Here is a 19,291-nt window from a genome sequence, read left to right on the forward strand (position 1 = left end):
CGAGGAGCAGAAGGTGTTGACAAGCAGTTTCGATGAAGGATTCACTGTAAATGCTCACAGATAAGTATTCAGGGGGTTTTGATGTAGCAGATAAATAAAGTACGAGTAAGTAAAATGTGAGAGAAATAATTGCAGCGAGTGGCCCAATCCTTTTTAGCACAAAGGACAAGCCGGTTTGATTACTTATAATGACCAAACGTTCTTGAGGACACACGGGAATTTAGTCTAGTGCTTTCGCTTCATATAGCTGATTAATCTTCATTGTTTTGATAAGTGTTGTGTGGGTGAACCTATGCTAATGCACCGCCCTTCCTAGGACTAATACATACTTGTGATTATACCCCTTGCAAGCATCCGCAACTACAAGAAAGTAATTAAGATAAATCTAACCACAGCCTTAAACTCTGAGATCCTGCTATCCCTCCTGCATCGATATACCAACGGGGGTTTAGGTTTCTGTCACTCCGGCAACCCCGCAATTAGCAAATGAGTACAAGATGTATTCCCCTAGGCCCATAAAGGTGAAGTATCATGTAGTCGACATTCACATGACACCACTAGAAGAATAACACCACAACTTAAATATCATGACATTGAATATTACTCAACCATAATTCACTACTAACATTTAGACTTCACCCATGTCCTCAAGAACTAAATGAACTACTCACGAGACATCATATGGAACATGATCAGAGGTGATATGATGATGAATAACAATCTGAACATAAACCTTGGTTCAATAGTTTCACTCAATAGCATCAATAACAAGTAGAAATCAATACTGAGAGAGTTTCCCCTATCAAACAATCAAGATCCAACCCTAATTGTTACAGCGGTGACGATGTGCAGCGGTGGAGATGGCGGTGATGATGATGAAGATGATGGTGATGATGATCCCAATGATGTCCAGCTCGATGGCGGTGACGATGGCGTCGATTTCCCCCTCCGGGAGGGAATTTCCCCGGCAGATTTCAGCCTGCCGGAGAGCTCTTTTCTCTCTGGTGTTTTCCGCCCTGCAGAGGCGGCTGTGGCTCTTTGCGACTATCCTCTGGAGCTTAGGTTTGCGGGACGAAGAAGTACGCGAAGGAGAGGAGGCCAGAGGGGGCTGTGGGGCCCCTCCCCACATGGCGGCGCGGCCAGGCATGGGCCCGCGCTGACCTATGGGGGGGCCCATGGTGGCCCTCCTCGGCTCCTCCTTTTGGCTACTTTCGTCTTCTGGAAAAATAGGATTTTCAGTATAATTTCCGTCAATTGTTGATCTTCCGAAATATTGCATTCTGACGGCGCTTTTTCCAGCAGAATCCTGACTCCGGTGCGCGATTCTCCAACAATCATGAAACATGCAAAATAGATGAAATAACGTAAGTATCACCTCCAAATATGAAATATATCAATGAATAACAGTAAGTTATGATATAAAATAGTGATGCAAAATGGACGTATCATGCAGGTTCCACATTGTTGCTGACGCCGGTAGTGCGACCTGCCACTAGTTAGCCAGCAATACCTTCAGAAGTCACGCCTTTCTCCTACTGGTCGATTAAACATTGGTTTCGTACTGAGGGAAAACTTGCTGCTGTGCTCATCACACCTTCCTCTTGGGGTTTCCCAACCGCTTCCACAACAATTTCCAACAAGATTGTCTGGCGCCATCACCGGAGCACCATACGGCTAGGCCTTTATGGCATTGCTCACAGGAGACCTAAGTGAGGCCTTTGTGGCGTTGGTCTGGCCTTCATGGCGACCACACTCCTCCAAAAGTATACATACTTCCCCTCAAAAGGAAGAAACTACGAGAATCATCTATGTGTCTCCGCGTGCTCCACTCTCAGTTTCCTCTATCCTTAATAGCTCTATTATATCTTGTCTAGCTATATCTTGATTAGTTGTTGATCTTGTCATATAGGTAAATTCACATAGTTGCATATCTCGAGAATTCACCTTTATGTCAAGCCTAAATTGAAAAAGAACTAAAATTTGGTTAGCACCTAATCACCCTCCTCTAGGTGCGGCATACGATCCTTTCAACATCAGTATGGCAGAGATGGTCGTACCGTGCCACTATACCGACCTCCGTTGGCTCTGCAACATCAAACATAACTTCCTTTGTGAAGGGCCGAAGGAAATATTCGCTATGGATCTTTACAAAACCGCACCGGGACCTCCAGGATGCCTATTTCAAAAGGGAGAACCCTAGCCGCCAAAAAAGACACACCACAATCCTCCACGGTGGATCCCTTCCACCGCCGAACCTCCATCGGATCTCCATCACCAGCACCACCAAACAAGAGGAATAAGGGACTTAGATCTTGAAGGCCACGCCATCGATCTCCATCATCATCAACAACAACAACGTCTCCATCACCGATCCCCATATTCACCTCGTTGTAATTGCGAACTCTAGTGTGGACTTGCATGTGTATTCATTCATACCATCATACTCCATTCATATTATATTGATGATTTTGATTTCCTTCATATGTGAGTAGTTACTGTTGTTCTTGGGGAGATGGAGAAGTCCTAGTAATATTTTGGACTGAAATAAAGATTATTCATATATATCTTATATATGTATGTGTTTCAATTAACTCTATTGATATTATGTGAACGCCGACCGTTAGTATGTGGATGACACTTTAAAGGCATTAAGTGACATATAACAGTTAGCTTATGATTCATGTGTTAACATGGGAGAAAGGGGACTCAAAAAGCTTAGTCCATGACCATGAGTTTAGCCCTTAATTGTTAGTGGATCAAGGCGACTGGCCATTGATCACTGTTGTGGTTATGAGAGATGAAATAACAGATGGTTGGTTTGTGATCATATTTATTTGGAGCTCTTCCCATGCATACATACATAAATAAGGACAAACCTATATCATTATCGTGTTCTACTTAAATGATAGCGGTGGATTCATCACTCCCCAAGAACTCCTTTATCCATCTTGCAACTCCCTATAACACATCCGCATGCTCTTTGTCCACTTCAAATAATTACTTCGTTCTAGCTTAATTTCGTTCTTAGTTTATTGTCACATCAAACATTTCTTTATTATTCTAGTAACTTATAGAATATGCTATTTTCAAAATACGGTTTGGGTGCAAACATGGTTGCACCTAACAACACAATTGTGGGACAAAGACCTAATGAGAACCAAGATGCATTTCAAATAAAGGCATCATGGTTCTCGGGGGATACTCATATATGCATAATCAATGCATAAAAACAAGATTTCAGGACGAACCACACCAATTCCTCTCCTTAGAGCCCCCTCCCCCGACGGAACCCTAGCTAGGACTTGTCATTTTCCTCTCGACCGCCTCTGCTCCCCTCTGTCGGCTCCTCGTTCGCCCCCCCATCACCATGCACTAGCAACCTCCGTTTCTCCTCCATCCCTAGCTCGGCCTCAAGGCTGCTTACTCCAAGCCGGCCCACACCAATTCCTCTCCTATGAGCCTCTTCCTTGTGTGTGTATGTGTCTTGGTCATATCCCGACTACTGACCGTCACCTCACTTCCAAGGGGCGTATCCGTACGAGATAGTTACTCACAAAAAGGAAATGAACAAACAACAAACAAACAAATTGGTATTGGGCTACACCCATAATGTCAGAAATCCATCGATCACTAGGTGGCCACCTGGAGAAGTGTCGATTGAAGACACGACAAATGGTACATGTTCGGAGAAAGCAAAGGGATAAAAAGGAGGAGTCGTGTCAGAGCAGGATTAGGTGCAGCAAAACTGTACAATAAACATTGCAACATTTTGACAGACCTATGCAAAAATATGAGTGTGCGGCGAGTCCCCATTGGTCACAACAAAACTCCAAGATAAAAGCCAACACTCGTATGCATCACGAGGTGATAGAATTTGCTGCTATTCAGGAAAACATTTGTAGCATTTAAAAATCCATCTCACTTGTGTATTCAGCAAAACACACAAAAGTTTGAAGCATTTAAAAACACCCACGCAACATTAAAAATATATGAAAACTAACCTTATAACATCGTCCATGGCATGCCCCAGTTTCGTGTCCACTTCGAATCCGGCTTGTCAAAACTCCGACCCACCATCTCCCTTTGACTCAGCACACTAGAGAGCCTCAGATCTAAGATCCTCCCAATTTCCATCCATGGCATATGAGTTCAATGGACGTTTCGAGATCCAGCTATGAAGGAGAATGGGTAGTAGGAGCAAGAGAGTCAGTGGAGTAGCCAAGCAGCAAGGATCGTCGGAGGAGTCGTATGGCTAAAGGAGTGGGCCTGGGTGGTGGAAGTTAGCGATAACATTAGCAGTGTGCTGGAGCAATAGAGAAAAGCTAGGCGAGAAGGGAAAGAGAGAAGGACGAGTGTGACTAGCGACCCGGTCCGCACAATAGGTCCTGCGGGTGATTTCAAGCTTTTCCTACTTATAAGCTGTCCATCTAGGAATTCTGCACATCCAAGAGTTGTTTAATCCACCATTGAGAATGACAATGGGGGCCTGTTCCTCCCGCAAACCTCCAAGAAATTCATCCATCAAGGGACGGGTTTGGGGATTAAAAGGTCTCCCATTCCATCTTTCCGCTATATGTCGTTTTATATTTGTATATACATATAAATTGGTATATATTTCATAATATGCGGTAATATGGTGTCTAGTTTAGTACATTTTAATAGTAATATTTAGTACACACATACATGACCATAAAATTGTGTGAAGAATATTTGAATATAGTTTCTTAATGGACAACCCGATCTCTGATAGGAATGTGATAAGAAAAATAATCTCCGCAGCTACTAAATGGGATGGGAATTAGAAAGCACTTCCGGTGGAGAGTTGTCCTCCCTATCAAATATATACAAGTATTGGAAGTAAATAAATGCAAAAAACCCGCAAAACTTTCAAATCTCTAAGGCCTTGTTTACTCCTAGGGTATTTATGGGGATGGGAGGGGATTATTTCGTATCCCGGAAAATCCCCACTAGTCCGTTTACTTCTCTGGTTTTGAACGACATAATCCCGAGATATCCCCTCCCATCCTCTTCCATCCCCACATTTTTTGCCTAAACCAAAAACTCTCCATCATACTAGTGTATTTTTGGGAGGGGTATTTGAGGGGATTGGGTGAACACCAAATCCCCTCCCATCCCCATACCCATGGGAAGAAAAATACCAGATAAGTAAACAAGGCCTAAACGAAACCGCAAAAAGAAACGCTAGTGAAACCCAGCAGTGCCTCGCATGGAAAAAGAAGAGCACAAATGGAAAGCCAGCGCTACAGATTCCCCAGGAGCCCCTTGTGGGCCCGCCGCGACTTCCTCGCTTCACGACCCCACTTGTCACCCTCACATGTCATGCCAACAACAAAACCACAAAAATTAAGTAAAATTTAGAAAGAGGAATTAACTCCCTCCTCTCCCTTTCTCTCTCTTCCCTGTTCGTCGCTCTCTCTCTTCCCCGTCCTCCCCTCTCCGCCGATTCGTGAACCAAAATTTCTCCATCTTTTGGTCCCCTTCCGATCGGATTCTCCCGCAGCGCTCGGACCCGGCATCGACGCCAAACGACCTCCCACTGCGTCGCTCGGCGCGCCGCCTCGTGTCGTGTGGCTCCGGCGACGCCGGCGCCAATGCCCGGCGCGAGCAGCGCCCCCGCCCCGCCCCCGCCGCCTATACGATATATGGGCGCGGGGCACGACATCGGGTGGTGACATCACGCTTTCTTTTCTTTTAGGTAACCTGTCCTGTTGGCGCGCGCGGAGGAATTCTTGCCACGCTCCGTCGTGGTGGTGGTGGTGGCGGCGGCGGCTGCTGCAACAGGCGCCACCCGCCCGATATTGGTTCTCTTGGAGGCCCTTCTGCGGATTCGTGTCCAATTTTTTGCCGCGGCTCCGCTCTGGCGGTGCTAATTCTGACTGGTTTTGCAGGAGGTACAGCCCCCCGGCAGCGTTATTGATTCTGTATCGGCATTGCATTGGAAAACCAAATTCAGATTGTTTTCTCAAAAAATTAAATCTTTGGAATTTTTTATCAATAAGAAACCTTTGGAATTTTTCTGGGTGCTTATAGAGTTATTGCAGTGTTGTTCTTTGCGTATTGTTGATTGCCCATATGCTCTTGGGTTAGAGAATGTATCTTCAGACAGCTTTGTATCGATATTTTAAAACTGTAGGTAAATTTCCGTGTAAATTGGACTACCTATAAAAGTAAAGTACAGAACTTATAGTTTGGTCATGCTCCTTCTATTAGTCCATTCAGACAATTATTGTTGTATTAAAAATACATGGTATTAGATTCTACACAAGGTGCATGTCATAATTTGCTGTGTTAGGTAGTACTACATATATCTTTGTTAGGAAAAGCCATGTCTCATATAAACCACGGAGCAGCACCATGCTTGGACTCCACACAAGAGACATTACTTGGAATACACAAGTGAGCTCACTCCCTACAAGATCAAATGTGCCATTGTGGCGTGATGTACCTGTATACAAAACATGACTTGGACCACCATTTTCTGTTGCAATCAATATGCATTACCTAATAATAAAATTATAATATCATCAAAGTACTTTTGAGTAATCTGCTTGTAATTTTCATCATCATCTAATTTATAATGAAGCACTGTTGGTAAAAATTAAAATAGTTTGACTGCATGCATTCTTGGACAAACTCTATTCTTTTCCAGGCACTATGTCATACTGTGTGTCTTAATAATTTCTTAATACATTTATGTTGCAGCAGATGAGGATGCAAGCATGAGGATTTCTTTGAGGCGGTACCATTGCAGCCACCCATGGAGCCCTCAGATAAAACTTGTGCTGATGTAGTTAAGCTTTTGACATCATGGCTGCCTCGCCGGTCCAAACCAGAAAATGTCTCGAGGGACTTCTGGATGCCTGACCACAGTTGTCGAGTCTGCTATGACTGTGATACACAGTTCACCATATTCAACCGCAGGCACCATTGCCGTCGTTGTGGGCGCATATTCTGTGGTAGGTGCACAGCAAATTCTGTCCCAGTTTCAAGTGGCCCTGATAAAAGTGACGATGAGGGGGATAGGATTCGTGTCTGCAACTTTTGCTTCAAGCAATGGGAGCAAGAGCAAATTGCTGCTGTCAAGCAGCTGCTGCCAGTGCTCAGCCCTTGCCTGTCTGAGGCGAGTCTGTTCAGTACAAAGTCAACTATCACCATTAAGAGTGTTAGCACACTGGCTGGTTCTTACCCTGCTGGAAATTATAAACATGTGGCTCGGGCTCCCACCATTGGTCCTCCCCCTCCCAAATTTTCTCAAGACAAACTTTCTCATAGTATGCAAGACAGCCATTTGCCTGAGAAAAGTATGTCGATCATTTCAAACAGAGATGACTCTTCTTCGATTCAATTTGGCTATTACACAAACAGGTATTCTGTATAGGACCTCATATATCTTATAACATTACCCAGTATAATTATAATTAGTAGGTATTTTTCTCATAAATGCCCTCTATATCATAATATGTCCTATGTTTTTTCTTAAATACTGTTGGTTTATCTTCAGAAAAGGTATAAAATATCATTATATTTTTGGTTCAAAGTTGAATTGAATTGATCTTGTTATGTGGTACTTGATTAATTAACAAGTTATGATGCTTGAAAACACCAAGTCTCATCGTGGACTTTCTTCTTCAGGAGTGATGATGAAGATGAAGAGTATGCTGCTTACTGCTCTGACAGGCAGGTGCAACATCAACAGCACAATAACCAGTACTTCCGCTCAGATGATTTTGATGAGTTAGATGCTACATACAATACAACAATAGCAAGGCCGGTTGAAGAAAATGTAATTCCAGCGGAGTTATCCTCTTGTGCACTTGACCACGGATTCCCCAGCACATTGACGGTCACCAAAGTGGAGGATGAGCCAGAACTTGATAATAGCTCAGAGTGTGGGGCTGCGTCTTCCATTTATGCTCTGGAAACTGTGGATACAAATTCAGTGGATTTTGAGAAGAATGATAATTTTTGGATCCCTCCTGAACCAGAAGATAAAGAAGATGAGCTAGAAACTGATATGTTTGATGACGACGATGACGACGATGCTCCTTTATCTGATGGTGGAAGGTGTTATCTTCAATCATCAAGTAGCTTCGGCAGTGGAGAATTTCGAAGTAGAGATCGCTCATCTGAAGAACATAAGAAAGTAATGAAGAATGTTGTTGATGGGCATTTCAGGGCTTTGATTTCTCAGCTGTTGCAGGTGGAGAATATTGCATTAGAGGAAGGTGATGACATGGGTTGGTTGGAGATTGTTACGTTGGTATCATGGGAAGCTGCAAACTTCCTCAGACCAGACACAAGCGAAGATGGTAGCATGGACCCTGGTGGATATGTCAAGGTTAAGTGTTTAGCAAGTGGACACCGCAGTGAAAGGTGAATTATCTCTTGTTTTTGTACTATAGACCTACAATTGAGATCTTTGTTGACGCTCATGAAGCTCTATCTGTAAATATTTTTTCCCTCTTGGAGTCTACATCTTGTTAATGGTGATCCAGTTGGTACTGTCAATTAGATGACTTTAATGCTACATTGAGACATATTGTTTAAATATTTTCTGAAGCGTGTATCCATTTTCTTTCAGCGCTGTTGTAAAAGGAGTAGTCTGTAAGAAGAATGTCGCACATAGGCGCATGTCTTCCAGAATAGAAAAACCTCGTCTCCTTCTACTTTCCGGAGCTCTTGAGTATCAACGAGTTACAAATCAGCTGTCGAGTATTGACACGTTGCTCCAGCAGGTTCATGAACCTTTTCACATTTGCTGTTATCACTATTAAGCTTACATTTGTCTTATATTTATTTCTCATATGATATGCACTGTGCAGGAAACAGATCACCTTAAAATGGCAGTCGCGAAGATTGTAGCTCAAAAACCTAACCTCATTTTGGTTGAGAATTCAGTTTCTCGCTATGCTCAAGATTTGCTTCTAGAAAAGAACATATCGCTGGTTTTAAATATTAAAGAATCCCTCTTGCAGCGTATTGCTCGTTGCACAGGTGCTCAGATAGGTTCTTCTGCTGATATCACACCGTCGCAGAAACTTGGTTATTGTGAGTTGTTTCATGTAGACAAACACATTGAACATTCTGTGACGCCGGATAATAAGACCAAGAAAATGCTGAAGACCATGATGTTTTTTGAAGGATGCGCAAAGCCATTAGGATGCACTGTAAGTGATATAACTACTTCCTGTTATTTCTTCTAGGAAAGCTGGGCTCCAAAAGTGCATGTAGTAAATATTTTACAGAAGACATAATACTACTTATTGATCAGGGTGATCGTAACAGTAACTTGTTAGCTTATCTCCCTTGCTTGTGAATGTATTCCAAACTGAAAGGTGTCAAAACGTTAACTTACTTTTCTCTTAAAAAAGATCCACTTATTTGAGATGGTGGCAAGCATAACTTTTTATTTCTTTTTCCAGCAAGATATGATAAAATTTCTGTACATTTTTTTCCTGTCATACTCCAGTTTGTTTGCATAAAACATTGAAATATAATCTCTTCCTGAAAATTATCATTTTGGCCTATATGACCTGCAGGTTCTGCTGAAAGGCGGTAGCATGGATGAGCTGAAGAGAATTAAGCATGTGGTCCAGTATGGCATATTTGCAGCATATCACTTGGCCTTAGAAACATCTTTCCTTGCAGATGAAGGTGCCACCCTGCCAGAACTTCCCCTAAGGTCTCCACTGACTGTAACCTTACCAGATAAACGATCTACTGCAGACAGCTCTATTTCAACCGTGCCAGGTTTCACAATTAATACTTCCAACAGCCAACAGGCAACTGCTAGTTTTGAGCACCTTGACACAGACTCTGTTATATCAGCTGACCCAACTGCAACAGCTGTGGTTGAACCACCAGTAGACAGTGATTGCCTTACTTCTCAAAAGGCCAACCCTTGTTCTTTTGGACCTTTGTGCACCAATGGTTGTAACTTTAACAGCAAGAATGGTGATAAATTAGAGGTCACTGCAACTGCAGATTCTGTATCCATGTCTTCAATAGCTACATCTGATGTACCCATGGACCATTCACATATATATTCTACTGTAGAGAAAAGGAGTGTGTACTCTGGTGATTACCATGAGGATTATTCAAGGAGTTCAGACCTTAAGTTGGTGAGAGCAGATTCAGTCAACTCTAATCATCATCAGAGCATGTCTGTGGTCAGCTCAAATACCACTAATTATTCTAATCTCAAGGAGCCATTAGAGGGTTCAAGTGCTTTGCCTAATGTGAGAATCATCAACACTAACAATTTGCTCCTAGTGCAACCAGTGTCTACTCCTGCGGTACAAAATCAAGAAAATAGTCATGGACATGACGTCACATCAAATAGGGAAGATGTTGTGCCTTCTGACCATCAGAGCATCTTAGTCTCTTTGTCCATACGTTGTGTATGGAAAAGATCTATTTGTGAGCGAGCCCACCTGTTACGCATCAAGTATTATGGTAATGCTGACAAGCCCCTAGGAAGGTTTTTGCGTGATCAGCTATTTGAAAAGGTTTTTATCCTTTTTATTCCCTGCATGTGTAATTTCATGAACTTCGGCCTTCCCATTCTTCACATGTATGACAGTAGTAACAATGATTTATACAGGATCACAAGTGCCGAGCATGTGATACGCCACCTGAAGCTCATGTCCAATGCTACACTCATCACCAGGGGAGTCTAACAATATCAATTAGAAAACACGCAGATATTGTTTTGCCAGGAGAAAGGGATGGGAAACTTTGGATGTGGCACAGGTGCCTGAAGTGCCCACGGAGTGATGGATTTCCACCAGCGACTCCTAGGATTGTCATGTCTGATGCTGCTTGGGGTTTGTCATTGGGAAAATTTTTGGAGCTTAGCTTTTCAAATCATGCAGCTGCAAGTAGGGTAGCCAGTTGTGGTCATTCTCTCCACAGGGACTGTCTTCGATTCTATGGGTAAGTTGTCTTCAGATGTTAGCATTTCCAGACTGAATTGTTCTCAGTTGATTTTCATAGGGAGTACTGAGTATGCACCCTGGAGGCTGGCCATAAATCTCATGTTGAATTATAAAAGATTGGATATTTTGGTTTTTGATGTTCTGCTTTTGTACATAGGTTGGGCAAAATGGTGGCCTGCTTCCGATATGCACCTATTAATGTTCATTCAGTCCATGTACCACCTCATAAGCTTTATTTTACTCACCAGCCTTTGGAGTGGATACAGAAAGAAGTAAACGAGGTGTGTATCATACATCAATAGAAGGCTTGGTTTGCATAAAACTTGAGTCTGTTTCAGGCTTTGTCAAGCATGTTCAAATTCTCTTTATTTTTTAGTAGTTTGCTATTAAAGAACTGCTTTGGTTGTCACCTGAGTGGTTAACATTTTATCAAATTTTATAGGTTATTGACCGGGCAAAGGTTCTCTTCGACGAAATATCACGTACTTTACACCTGATTTCTGAGAAAAAGGCTCACAGCAGTTCTGTCGGTGTGGAATTTACCAATTATATTGCTGAACTTGAGGGCATGTTTCGAAAGGAAAAGTTAGAATTTGAGGTGCGCTTCCTTTTGATACTGCTTTCTTATACCATTTCCATTGAAGTAGACCTTAAACTTGTAATTTCAACCAGAAAATGAAGCAAAACCACCACAATTGAGGCAACGTTGTCACTTAACTACCAAGTTGAGGCGAAATGACACTTAACCACCACTATTGGGGCTGGTTCATGATGGAGAGCACTGACTTCACCAATTAGTGGTGTTAAACCACATTCTGACCATTTGGGTCCACCTGTCAGGTCAACGTGGCTGGTGGAAACCTAACTGCCGGTTTCATTTTGCAAAAGAACCCCTAAAATATATTTTATATCACATGTGTCCTCCGTTAGAAAAGAAAATCACCCTAGTGATCCAGCCATGAGGTCAACGCCGTCCTCTTCCTCTGCCTCACGTCTGACCTGGCCTGGGCCACTCACCGCCGGAGGGAAATGTGCCTCCACGGAGCAACACCTCGAGGAGCACCCTGGCCTGGACGGAGAAGAGATGGAAGCCCGCGCGGTGCCTGTTCGATTCTGCCGCTATCGAGGCCTTGGGGGCCGCGTCCCCATTTGATTTCGCCTTCGCCGTGGTGCCAGAGGCTTCTGCTGCTGCGCCCCCGTGCTATTTCGTTGCCGATAAGGCCTCCCATTCCGCGGCCGCTTCTACCTCATACTGCTGCAGCGGGTCACGCATGCGCGACTGGCCTGGGCCGTGGCGGTTGACGCCGGCTAGCCCCAGCCCCAGGCCAGGGGGCGTGGCCTGACTCCTCACATGTGTGCCGGATCTCACCTTAGATCAGGAGGGGCGGCGCGACTGGGCGGCGCCGGTGGATGGACCGAGCTCAGCTTTGACCAGGACGCCGGTGAGAGGGTGGTGGCGCCATCCGAGCAGGGGTGGAGTGGGGCGGGGCAGCGCCGACCTATGTAGGGGACGGGCGCCGGTGTGCACGAACGTTTGGTGGAGGAGGGCGGATGGAGGAGGGCGCAGCGGACGCTCCCAGGCCTTGATTGCTTGTGGGAAACTGAGGTGGGGGGTCTTGTAAATTTGGCATAAATAAGTTATTTGGTTTTGCCACCTAGGATTTAATAGAGGGCCCCACCTGCCAGAAAACTGGTTAAGATCAGCAAAACGAAAAATCAGTGCTCTTCGTCACGAACCAGCCCCAATAGTGGTGGTTAAGTGTCATTTCACCCCAACTTGGTAGTTAAGTGAAAACCTTACCCCAATTGTGGTGGTTTTGCGTCATTTTCTCAATTTCAACTCATGGAAAAGGCACACCACTTGACAACTCCAAGGTCGTGGACTTGTGGCACATGTTGCTTGAACTGTACCACATGTGTACAGGGTTGTGAAAATCTGCCATCTGTGTATGACTGTATGTACAACTCAACAACAATATATCACTGACAAGTCAATCCCCAACTCATTTTGTTTTGTAGAGAATAAGGCCTAGCTCATTTCTCTTTATAATTGTGTCAACAATTAGGATAGATTTGTTTCAACTTTCATGTCAGCAGATGCAAATACGAATCTCTTGGATAATGGTATATTTGGAACTACAAATATGACTAATTGAGTACTTGACTAGTAAGTTTGAGATTTAGTCATAAACATATCTAGTGATAACAAACATAGAAAGTGCTACCATGTGAGCCCTCTTGGTGTAGACATGAAATCAACTTGAAATGTCCAGAAGTTCTGTGAATCTGGTCCTTGAAATGATTTTGGCACCAAAAAATTCAATTCCATTACTTTGGTCCTGCACTCATGCATTGTTTATGAGGTAGCTGATTGTTGTCTTATTTTACCAATTAGGGATGTCTGAATAAAGTTTTGAAAAAGGAAGTACCGAAATGTCAACCAGACATTCTTGAGATTAATAGGCTGAGGAGGCAGTTGCTCTTCCATTCGTACCTGTGGGATCAAAGGCTGATATTTGCTGCAAGATCAGACAGAAATCGCCATGAACTATCTAACATCAGGCCAGGTGATAAGGAGATAATCCATTCTGCGGATAGTGTTGCTGATCCAAATGCCACAGGACAGCTTCATAGTCTTAATAGTGGCACTGGGGCTGCTAATAAAGAAGCTAAATACGCTGAAAATCTTCAGGTGAGCATTTGTGGACAGAATTGTAGTCGAGTTGATGGAGGTAATAGCTATTGTAATCTTGACCACCGAATACTTACAAGTGAGTCGGATTTTCTCGAAAGAAATGTCCAAACACCTCTGTATAGCAGTGTTAGCGTGAACGCAGATTCAGTCCCTTTGGAGTCTGATCTTGTTGCTCGACGCACCCTGTCAGAAGGGCAGTTTCCCAGTATATTAGATGTGTCTAATGCACTTGATGCAAAATGGACTGGTGAAAATGACCCTGTTACTAGCAAGGTAGCAGTGCCAGATTCCACGGCATCGTCAGAGGACTCAGAAGAACACATCAGTGACACTACACCTTCGTACGCCTCTGTGTTGCTTAACAAGCTAGGGGATTGTGCAGAGGACCATTCCAATTGGATAGGGATGCCTTTCTTACAATTATACCGTTCTCTTAACAAGCAGTGGAGTCGCTCAAAAAGGTTTGATGCGCTCATTGAATATACACCTGTTTATATTTCTTTCTTAAGGCCGGTGGAGCGTCAGATTGGGCCCAAATTTCTCTTTCCTATAGGCACCAATGACACTGTTGTTGGAGTTTTTGATGATGAACCTACCAGCATCATCTCGCACGCACTTGCCTCTCATGAATACCATCTTCAGCTGTCAGACGAGCTCGAAAAAGAAGCAACAGACACTTCGCTTCCACTCAGTGATTCCAGAAGTGTCTCATTAACTGAATCGGTAGATGAAACTACTTCTGAACTTCTAAGAAGTGTTGTGTCAGCAGAGGACAATATTCTCTCCATGCCAGGAAGCAAGAACCCATCTACTTCGGACCCCTTTGTGTATGGCAAGGTAACTCACATAAAGGTAAATTTTGGAGATGAAGGTCCTCTAGAACAAGTGAAGTACACTGTGATTTGTTACTATGCAAAACAGTTTGATGCATTGAGGAGAATATGCTGTCCATCAGAGCGTGACTTTGTCAGGTCACTAAGTCGCTGCAAGAAATGGGGTGCTCAAGGAGGCAAGAGCAATGTTTTCTTTGCAAAATCACTGGATGACAGGTTCATCATTAAGCAGGTTACCAAAACAGAATTGGAGTCTTTCATGAAATTTGCTCCGGAATATTTCAAATATCTGTCAGAGTCAATTGTCACAGGCAGTCCTACTTGCATTGCAAAAATTCTTGGTATTTATCAGGTAATTTCCACGAATGTTTTCTGCATGTATTCCTTTCCACTGACCGCACACTAAATTTTATGTGTTGTGCCCCATGTGTAATTTTCCGGTGGTCATGTTACCATAGTTTAGGTGACATCATTTAATTGTGGCTTTCTTATATTGAAAGACCTATATTTATTTGTGATCTTTCTTGATGGATTCCACTTATACTACTCCCTCTGATCCATAATTTTTGTCGCTAATATGGATGTATCTAGACACATTTTGATTTAGATGCATACATATTAGTGACAATTAATATGGATCGGAGGGAGGAGTAGTCTTTCTTAGAAAATTATTAATCAATGGATGCAAGGGAGGGGAACTGTAACACCATAGATGTGTACCGATGTTATTCATGTAGTCATGTTTTCCAAACTTCAGGTGGTTGGCCATGTAGAAAATGAGCCTCTATCTTTTGCATTTGAAGTAATTTCATACTATATTATAATTCTTTGTTAACATTGTACTGTTTAAAAAGTAGTGGCCCAAGCTAGATTATTTTTGGAAAAATAAAATGGCAGCCGTATATGAGCAGTGGAAATAACTAAATATTTAAAAATTATCTGATTTAGTTTTGTTTACCGTCACATATCCGTGGGAAGACTTAGGGCCATCAGCCTTGAGGCTTAGCCTCTGATCTTTTAATTTCCTTGTTTATGAAGTTTTTTAGTTTCCAAAGTTAGACAAGGTAGAGTTTGTTAAAGATAGGAAAACATTAAAAGGCTGGGAAGGTTTGATCTGGCTTCAGGATCAAGCTAAGTAGCCTATATGAAGGCAATCTGTGTAAGCCTAAAGGCATCAATCAATTAATCAAGAAACCAGAAAAGGAGGCTTTACCTACACGAAACCCTACCTTGCCTGCCACCGTGCCACTGTTCAGCCGCCCACGCAAAGGAGCTTAGGCTGTGGCGTTACTTGGTTAGAAAATCATGTCGCACCTGTAAAGTAGACACATATAAAAAAATAGCATTACGACTCACAAGATACAGCTTTATATACTTCCTTTTGAAAACATTAGTTCTCAGTAAGCATTAAGTTAATGTTATCCAAGTCATCCATTGAGTGATGCAACAGCCTGAAAGTGATCCTGATAGTTGGACTCAAACTTGTTTGGCATGTAATTCAACAGCAGCTTTTTAGTGTGAAATTTGATCTACGTGCTTAATCTTCAGAAGTGCTTTATAGATCTTTTAATATCATCGTTTGGGAATGAGTAGGTTAAGAGTCTGAAAGGTGGAAAGGAGGTGAAGATGGATGTTCTGGTCATGGAAAATCTCTTATTTGAACGTCGTGTGACGAGATTATATGATTTGAAAGGCTCGACAAGATCAAGATATAACCCTGATTCGAATGGTAGTGACAAAGTACTTCTTGATGAGAACTTACTTGAAGTGATGCCAACATCCCCAATTTTTGTCGGGAACAAGGCGAAGCGGCTTCTGGAGAGAGCTGTTTGGAATGATACTGCATTCCTTGCTGTAAGTACAACACACCTGCATACTTGATTGACATCTATTGTTTTATTCTATAATCTATATCATATGTGGTATATCTGCTGTGAGCTGCGATCTTTTTCTACCACTATGAGTCTATGAGAATCTATTAAACTATTTTTATTTTCTTCCAAAAGGGAAATCTATACTCTATAGAACTCTGATTGAGTTAATATGGTATGCTTTAAATTGATACAACAAACAAGTGCAGTTTCTTACAGAAACATTGGTAACTTTTTTGCAGTCCATCGACGTAATGGATTACTCTTTACTTGTTGGTGTTGATGAGAAGAGGCATGAACTTGTAATGGGAATCATAGATTTCATGAGGCAATATACATGGGACAAACATCTAGAGACATGGGTGAAAGCTTCAGGAATATTAGGCGGACCGAAAAATGTATCACCAACTGTAATCTCACCAAAGCAGTACAAGAAGCGTTTCAGGAAAGCCATGTCGGCCTACTTTCTTGTTGTCCCTGATCAGTGGTCGCCGTCAGCAATCATCCCCAGCAAGCAAGCATCTGAAAGCGGCCAAGATAACGATCAGTTGGTCTCCACGGGATCGTCAGGCATGCTGGATCGTTAAAATGCACGGAATTACTGTGGAGTAAATCTTTTTCTTTTGGTTACATAAATAGATTTTGATTCTTTGCAATTTTGCTCATTTTTTTTGGTTTGCCCCCATTTATTGGGCACCTTCTTCATTTTTTTTTTGGCAGACCAAGATGTACAAAATCTAGCTGAAGTTCTCGAGTGTTATAGATAGAAAATTAACAAGTGTATAGGATCGCGTAAACACTTGAGTCTAGTGCATTGGGATATCATACCATGCAGAAAAAGATAGAAATCATTTTTGTTGCCGTTAGAAACATTTTTGTCCTAATGTTTGTTTCTATGTTGGAGTTGTATGTTATTTCTAGGAAGACTTGTCTTGGTGTAGAAACAACATGTTGGGAGTGCAATTTTGTGTGTGGTTTTCTGGGAATTTGATGTACATCCATGGAATTAGCGTGATGATGCAAAAGCGGTCTTGTGAGGGTTGTAAATATTTTTAAATGTCGACACACCACGGGTGCAGTGGTTGTAATATGCTAACCTGTCACTGAAGAGTTTTTGACGGCAGAATGGGGTTGCCGCTTATTACAAATAGAATTGTGACAAGATGAATTGGCGACGATTTGATGGCTTCACTGGATCACAACAACTGAGCGTTGTGGCAGAATTTTTTTACCCATTATTTAAGTATGTCACAGCTGACAATTTGAAATGTGGTGTGATCGCAAATTATACGGTACTAACTGACAAGAAAATAACTGAGGCGATTCACGACATAGCTTAGCATAGTACTGTACTAGTTTTTTTTTTTTTTGAAACGGGCAAAAAAGCCTTTGCCTTATATTAATATAGGAGAAGCAAACAGGGGGTGGCAGAGCCAAAAGAAAAAGAAGGAAGGCGGGAAAAGAAGAACCCGCCCCCTAAAGGTACAAGCACGATCAGCCTATAAGCTCCGCCAGATTCTTAGCGCCGGCAAGGACCCAGTCCTTCCCTTCATCCTTGATCTTTTGCATGACAACCAAGGGCAAGGAAGATTTGTTGTTGAAGACCCGCTCATTCCTCTCTTTCCAAATCTCCCAACTGATAAGCAAGATTGCAGTTCGTAAACCTTTGGGAGAGGAAGTGGGAGTTTTTGCGATAGCATGCCAGTATTCCAACACTCTAGACCTCCCCGCCCCGAGGCAGCGGATAAGGTCCGGGCAGTCCAGCCAGGAAGCTGCAGCGATCCAAATTCTCTTAGAGAAGCGGCATTCGAAGAGAAGGTGCCGAGCCGTTTCCGGGGAGCATCTGCATAGCTGACAAGAAGGATGATGCGGCCAACCTCGTTTGGCAAGACGGTCAGCAGTCCAGAGGCGGTTTTGCACCGCAAGCCATGCAAAGAAACGGCATTTTGGTGGAGCCCAAGGTTTCCAAACGATGTTACCAAAAGAGCAAGGCAAAGCGGGCAAGAACTGAGCTTTGTAGGCGGAACTGGCCGTATAACACCCATTGGGAGTCAGCGTCCAAACTATGGAGTCCTCCGTGCCTGGCGAAAGTTGAACAGCCGAAAGGAGATCCCAAAGGCGAACGTATTGCTCCATATGATCGATGGTGAAAGCCTCGACCGAAATGTCAGCCACCCAGTTGTGACCTTCAAGGGCGTCTCGGACAGTCCGGTTTTTCCTTTTAGACGCCACATATATAAGAGGAGCCAGGTCTTTAGGTGGGGTGCCATTTAACCAAGAAGAAGACCAGAAGGAGGCTTTAGCGCCATCGCCGATGGTGACTGAAGTAGCGGCGTTGAAGAGGTCCAAATCCGAGGCATCAATTGGTGTTTCTGAACCCACCCATGGCTTTTCTGGGGCTGTCCATTCGTACCAAAGCCATCTGAGTCTCAAGGCACGAGAGAATTTTTCCAAGTCCAGAATCCCAAGCCCGCCAAGCTCCTTGGGTCGGCAAACCTTTTGCCAGTTTACCTTGCATTTCCCTCCGCTGACCGTCTCTTGACAAGCCCAAAGCATGCCACGACTGATCTTTGCAAAGGCCTTGAGAATGCCCTTGTCAGCTTTCAAGGCCGTCAACAGGAAGATCGGCATAGAGGAGAGCACCGACTTAACAAGAGCGGTGCAACCCGCACGATTTAGAAATCTGCCTTTCCAAGGGTTTAGGCGTGCAACCGCTTTGTCGATGTAGGGTTGGAGATCTGCCCGCTTGAGTCGTCCAAGAGAGATAGGTAGCCCCAAATACTTTATGGGGAAGGGGACTGTGACCGCCGGGAAGTTGGCCAGAATTCCATCTAGGTCGACGTTAGAGCATTGGATGGGGGCGATGGAGCTCTTAGCCACATTGGTCACCAGACCAGTAACCTCCCCGAACTGTTGAAGGATGTTGGCAAGTCC

At 43.3% G+C, this 19,291-nt stretch overlaps 1 protein-coding gene across 2 annotated transcripts; it reads left to right on the forward strand.

The window, feature by feature from the left end:
- Positions 1 to 5,377: 5,377 nt before the first annotated feature.
- LOC127332420 (1-phosphatidylinositol-3-phosphate 5-kinase FAB1B) lies at positions 5,378 to 17,406 on the forward strand. Of its 2 annotated transcripts, none has more exons than XM_051358722.2 (12): positions 5,378 to 5,912; positions 6,724 to 7,386; positions 7,654 to 8,394; positions 8,603 to 8,756; positions 8,844 to 9,188; positions 9,561 to 10,529; positions 10,625 to 10,956; positions 11,116 to 11,239; positions 11,401 to 11,556; positions 13,354 to 14,838; positions 16,080 to 16,340; positions 16,600 to 17,406. In XM_051358722.2, exons 2-12 carry the CDS (start codon positions 6,779 to 6,781, stop codon positions 16,942 to 16,944), a joined length of 5,520 nt encoding a protein of 1,839 aa, XP_051214682.1. In that variant the 5' UTR covers positions 5,378 to 5,912; positions 6,724 to 6,778; the 3' UTR covers positions 16,945 to 17,406. The 2 variants fall into 2 exon arrangements, with proteins under 2 accessions (XP_051214682.1, XP_051214681.1); XM_051358721.2 differs by having other exon boundaries at positions 6,727 to 7,386.
- The last annotated feature ends 1,885 nt before the right edge of the window (positions 17,407 to 19,291 follow it).

This window comes from Lolium perenne, chromosome 4 (assembly GCF_019359855.2).
Source record: "Lolium perenne isolate Kyuss_39 chromosome 4, Kyuss_2.0, whole genome shotgun sequence".
Taxonomy (NCBI): Eukaryota; Viridiplantae; Streptophyta; class Magnoliopsida; order Poales; family Poaceae; genus Lolium; species Lolium perenne.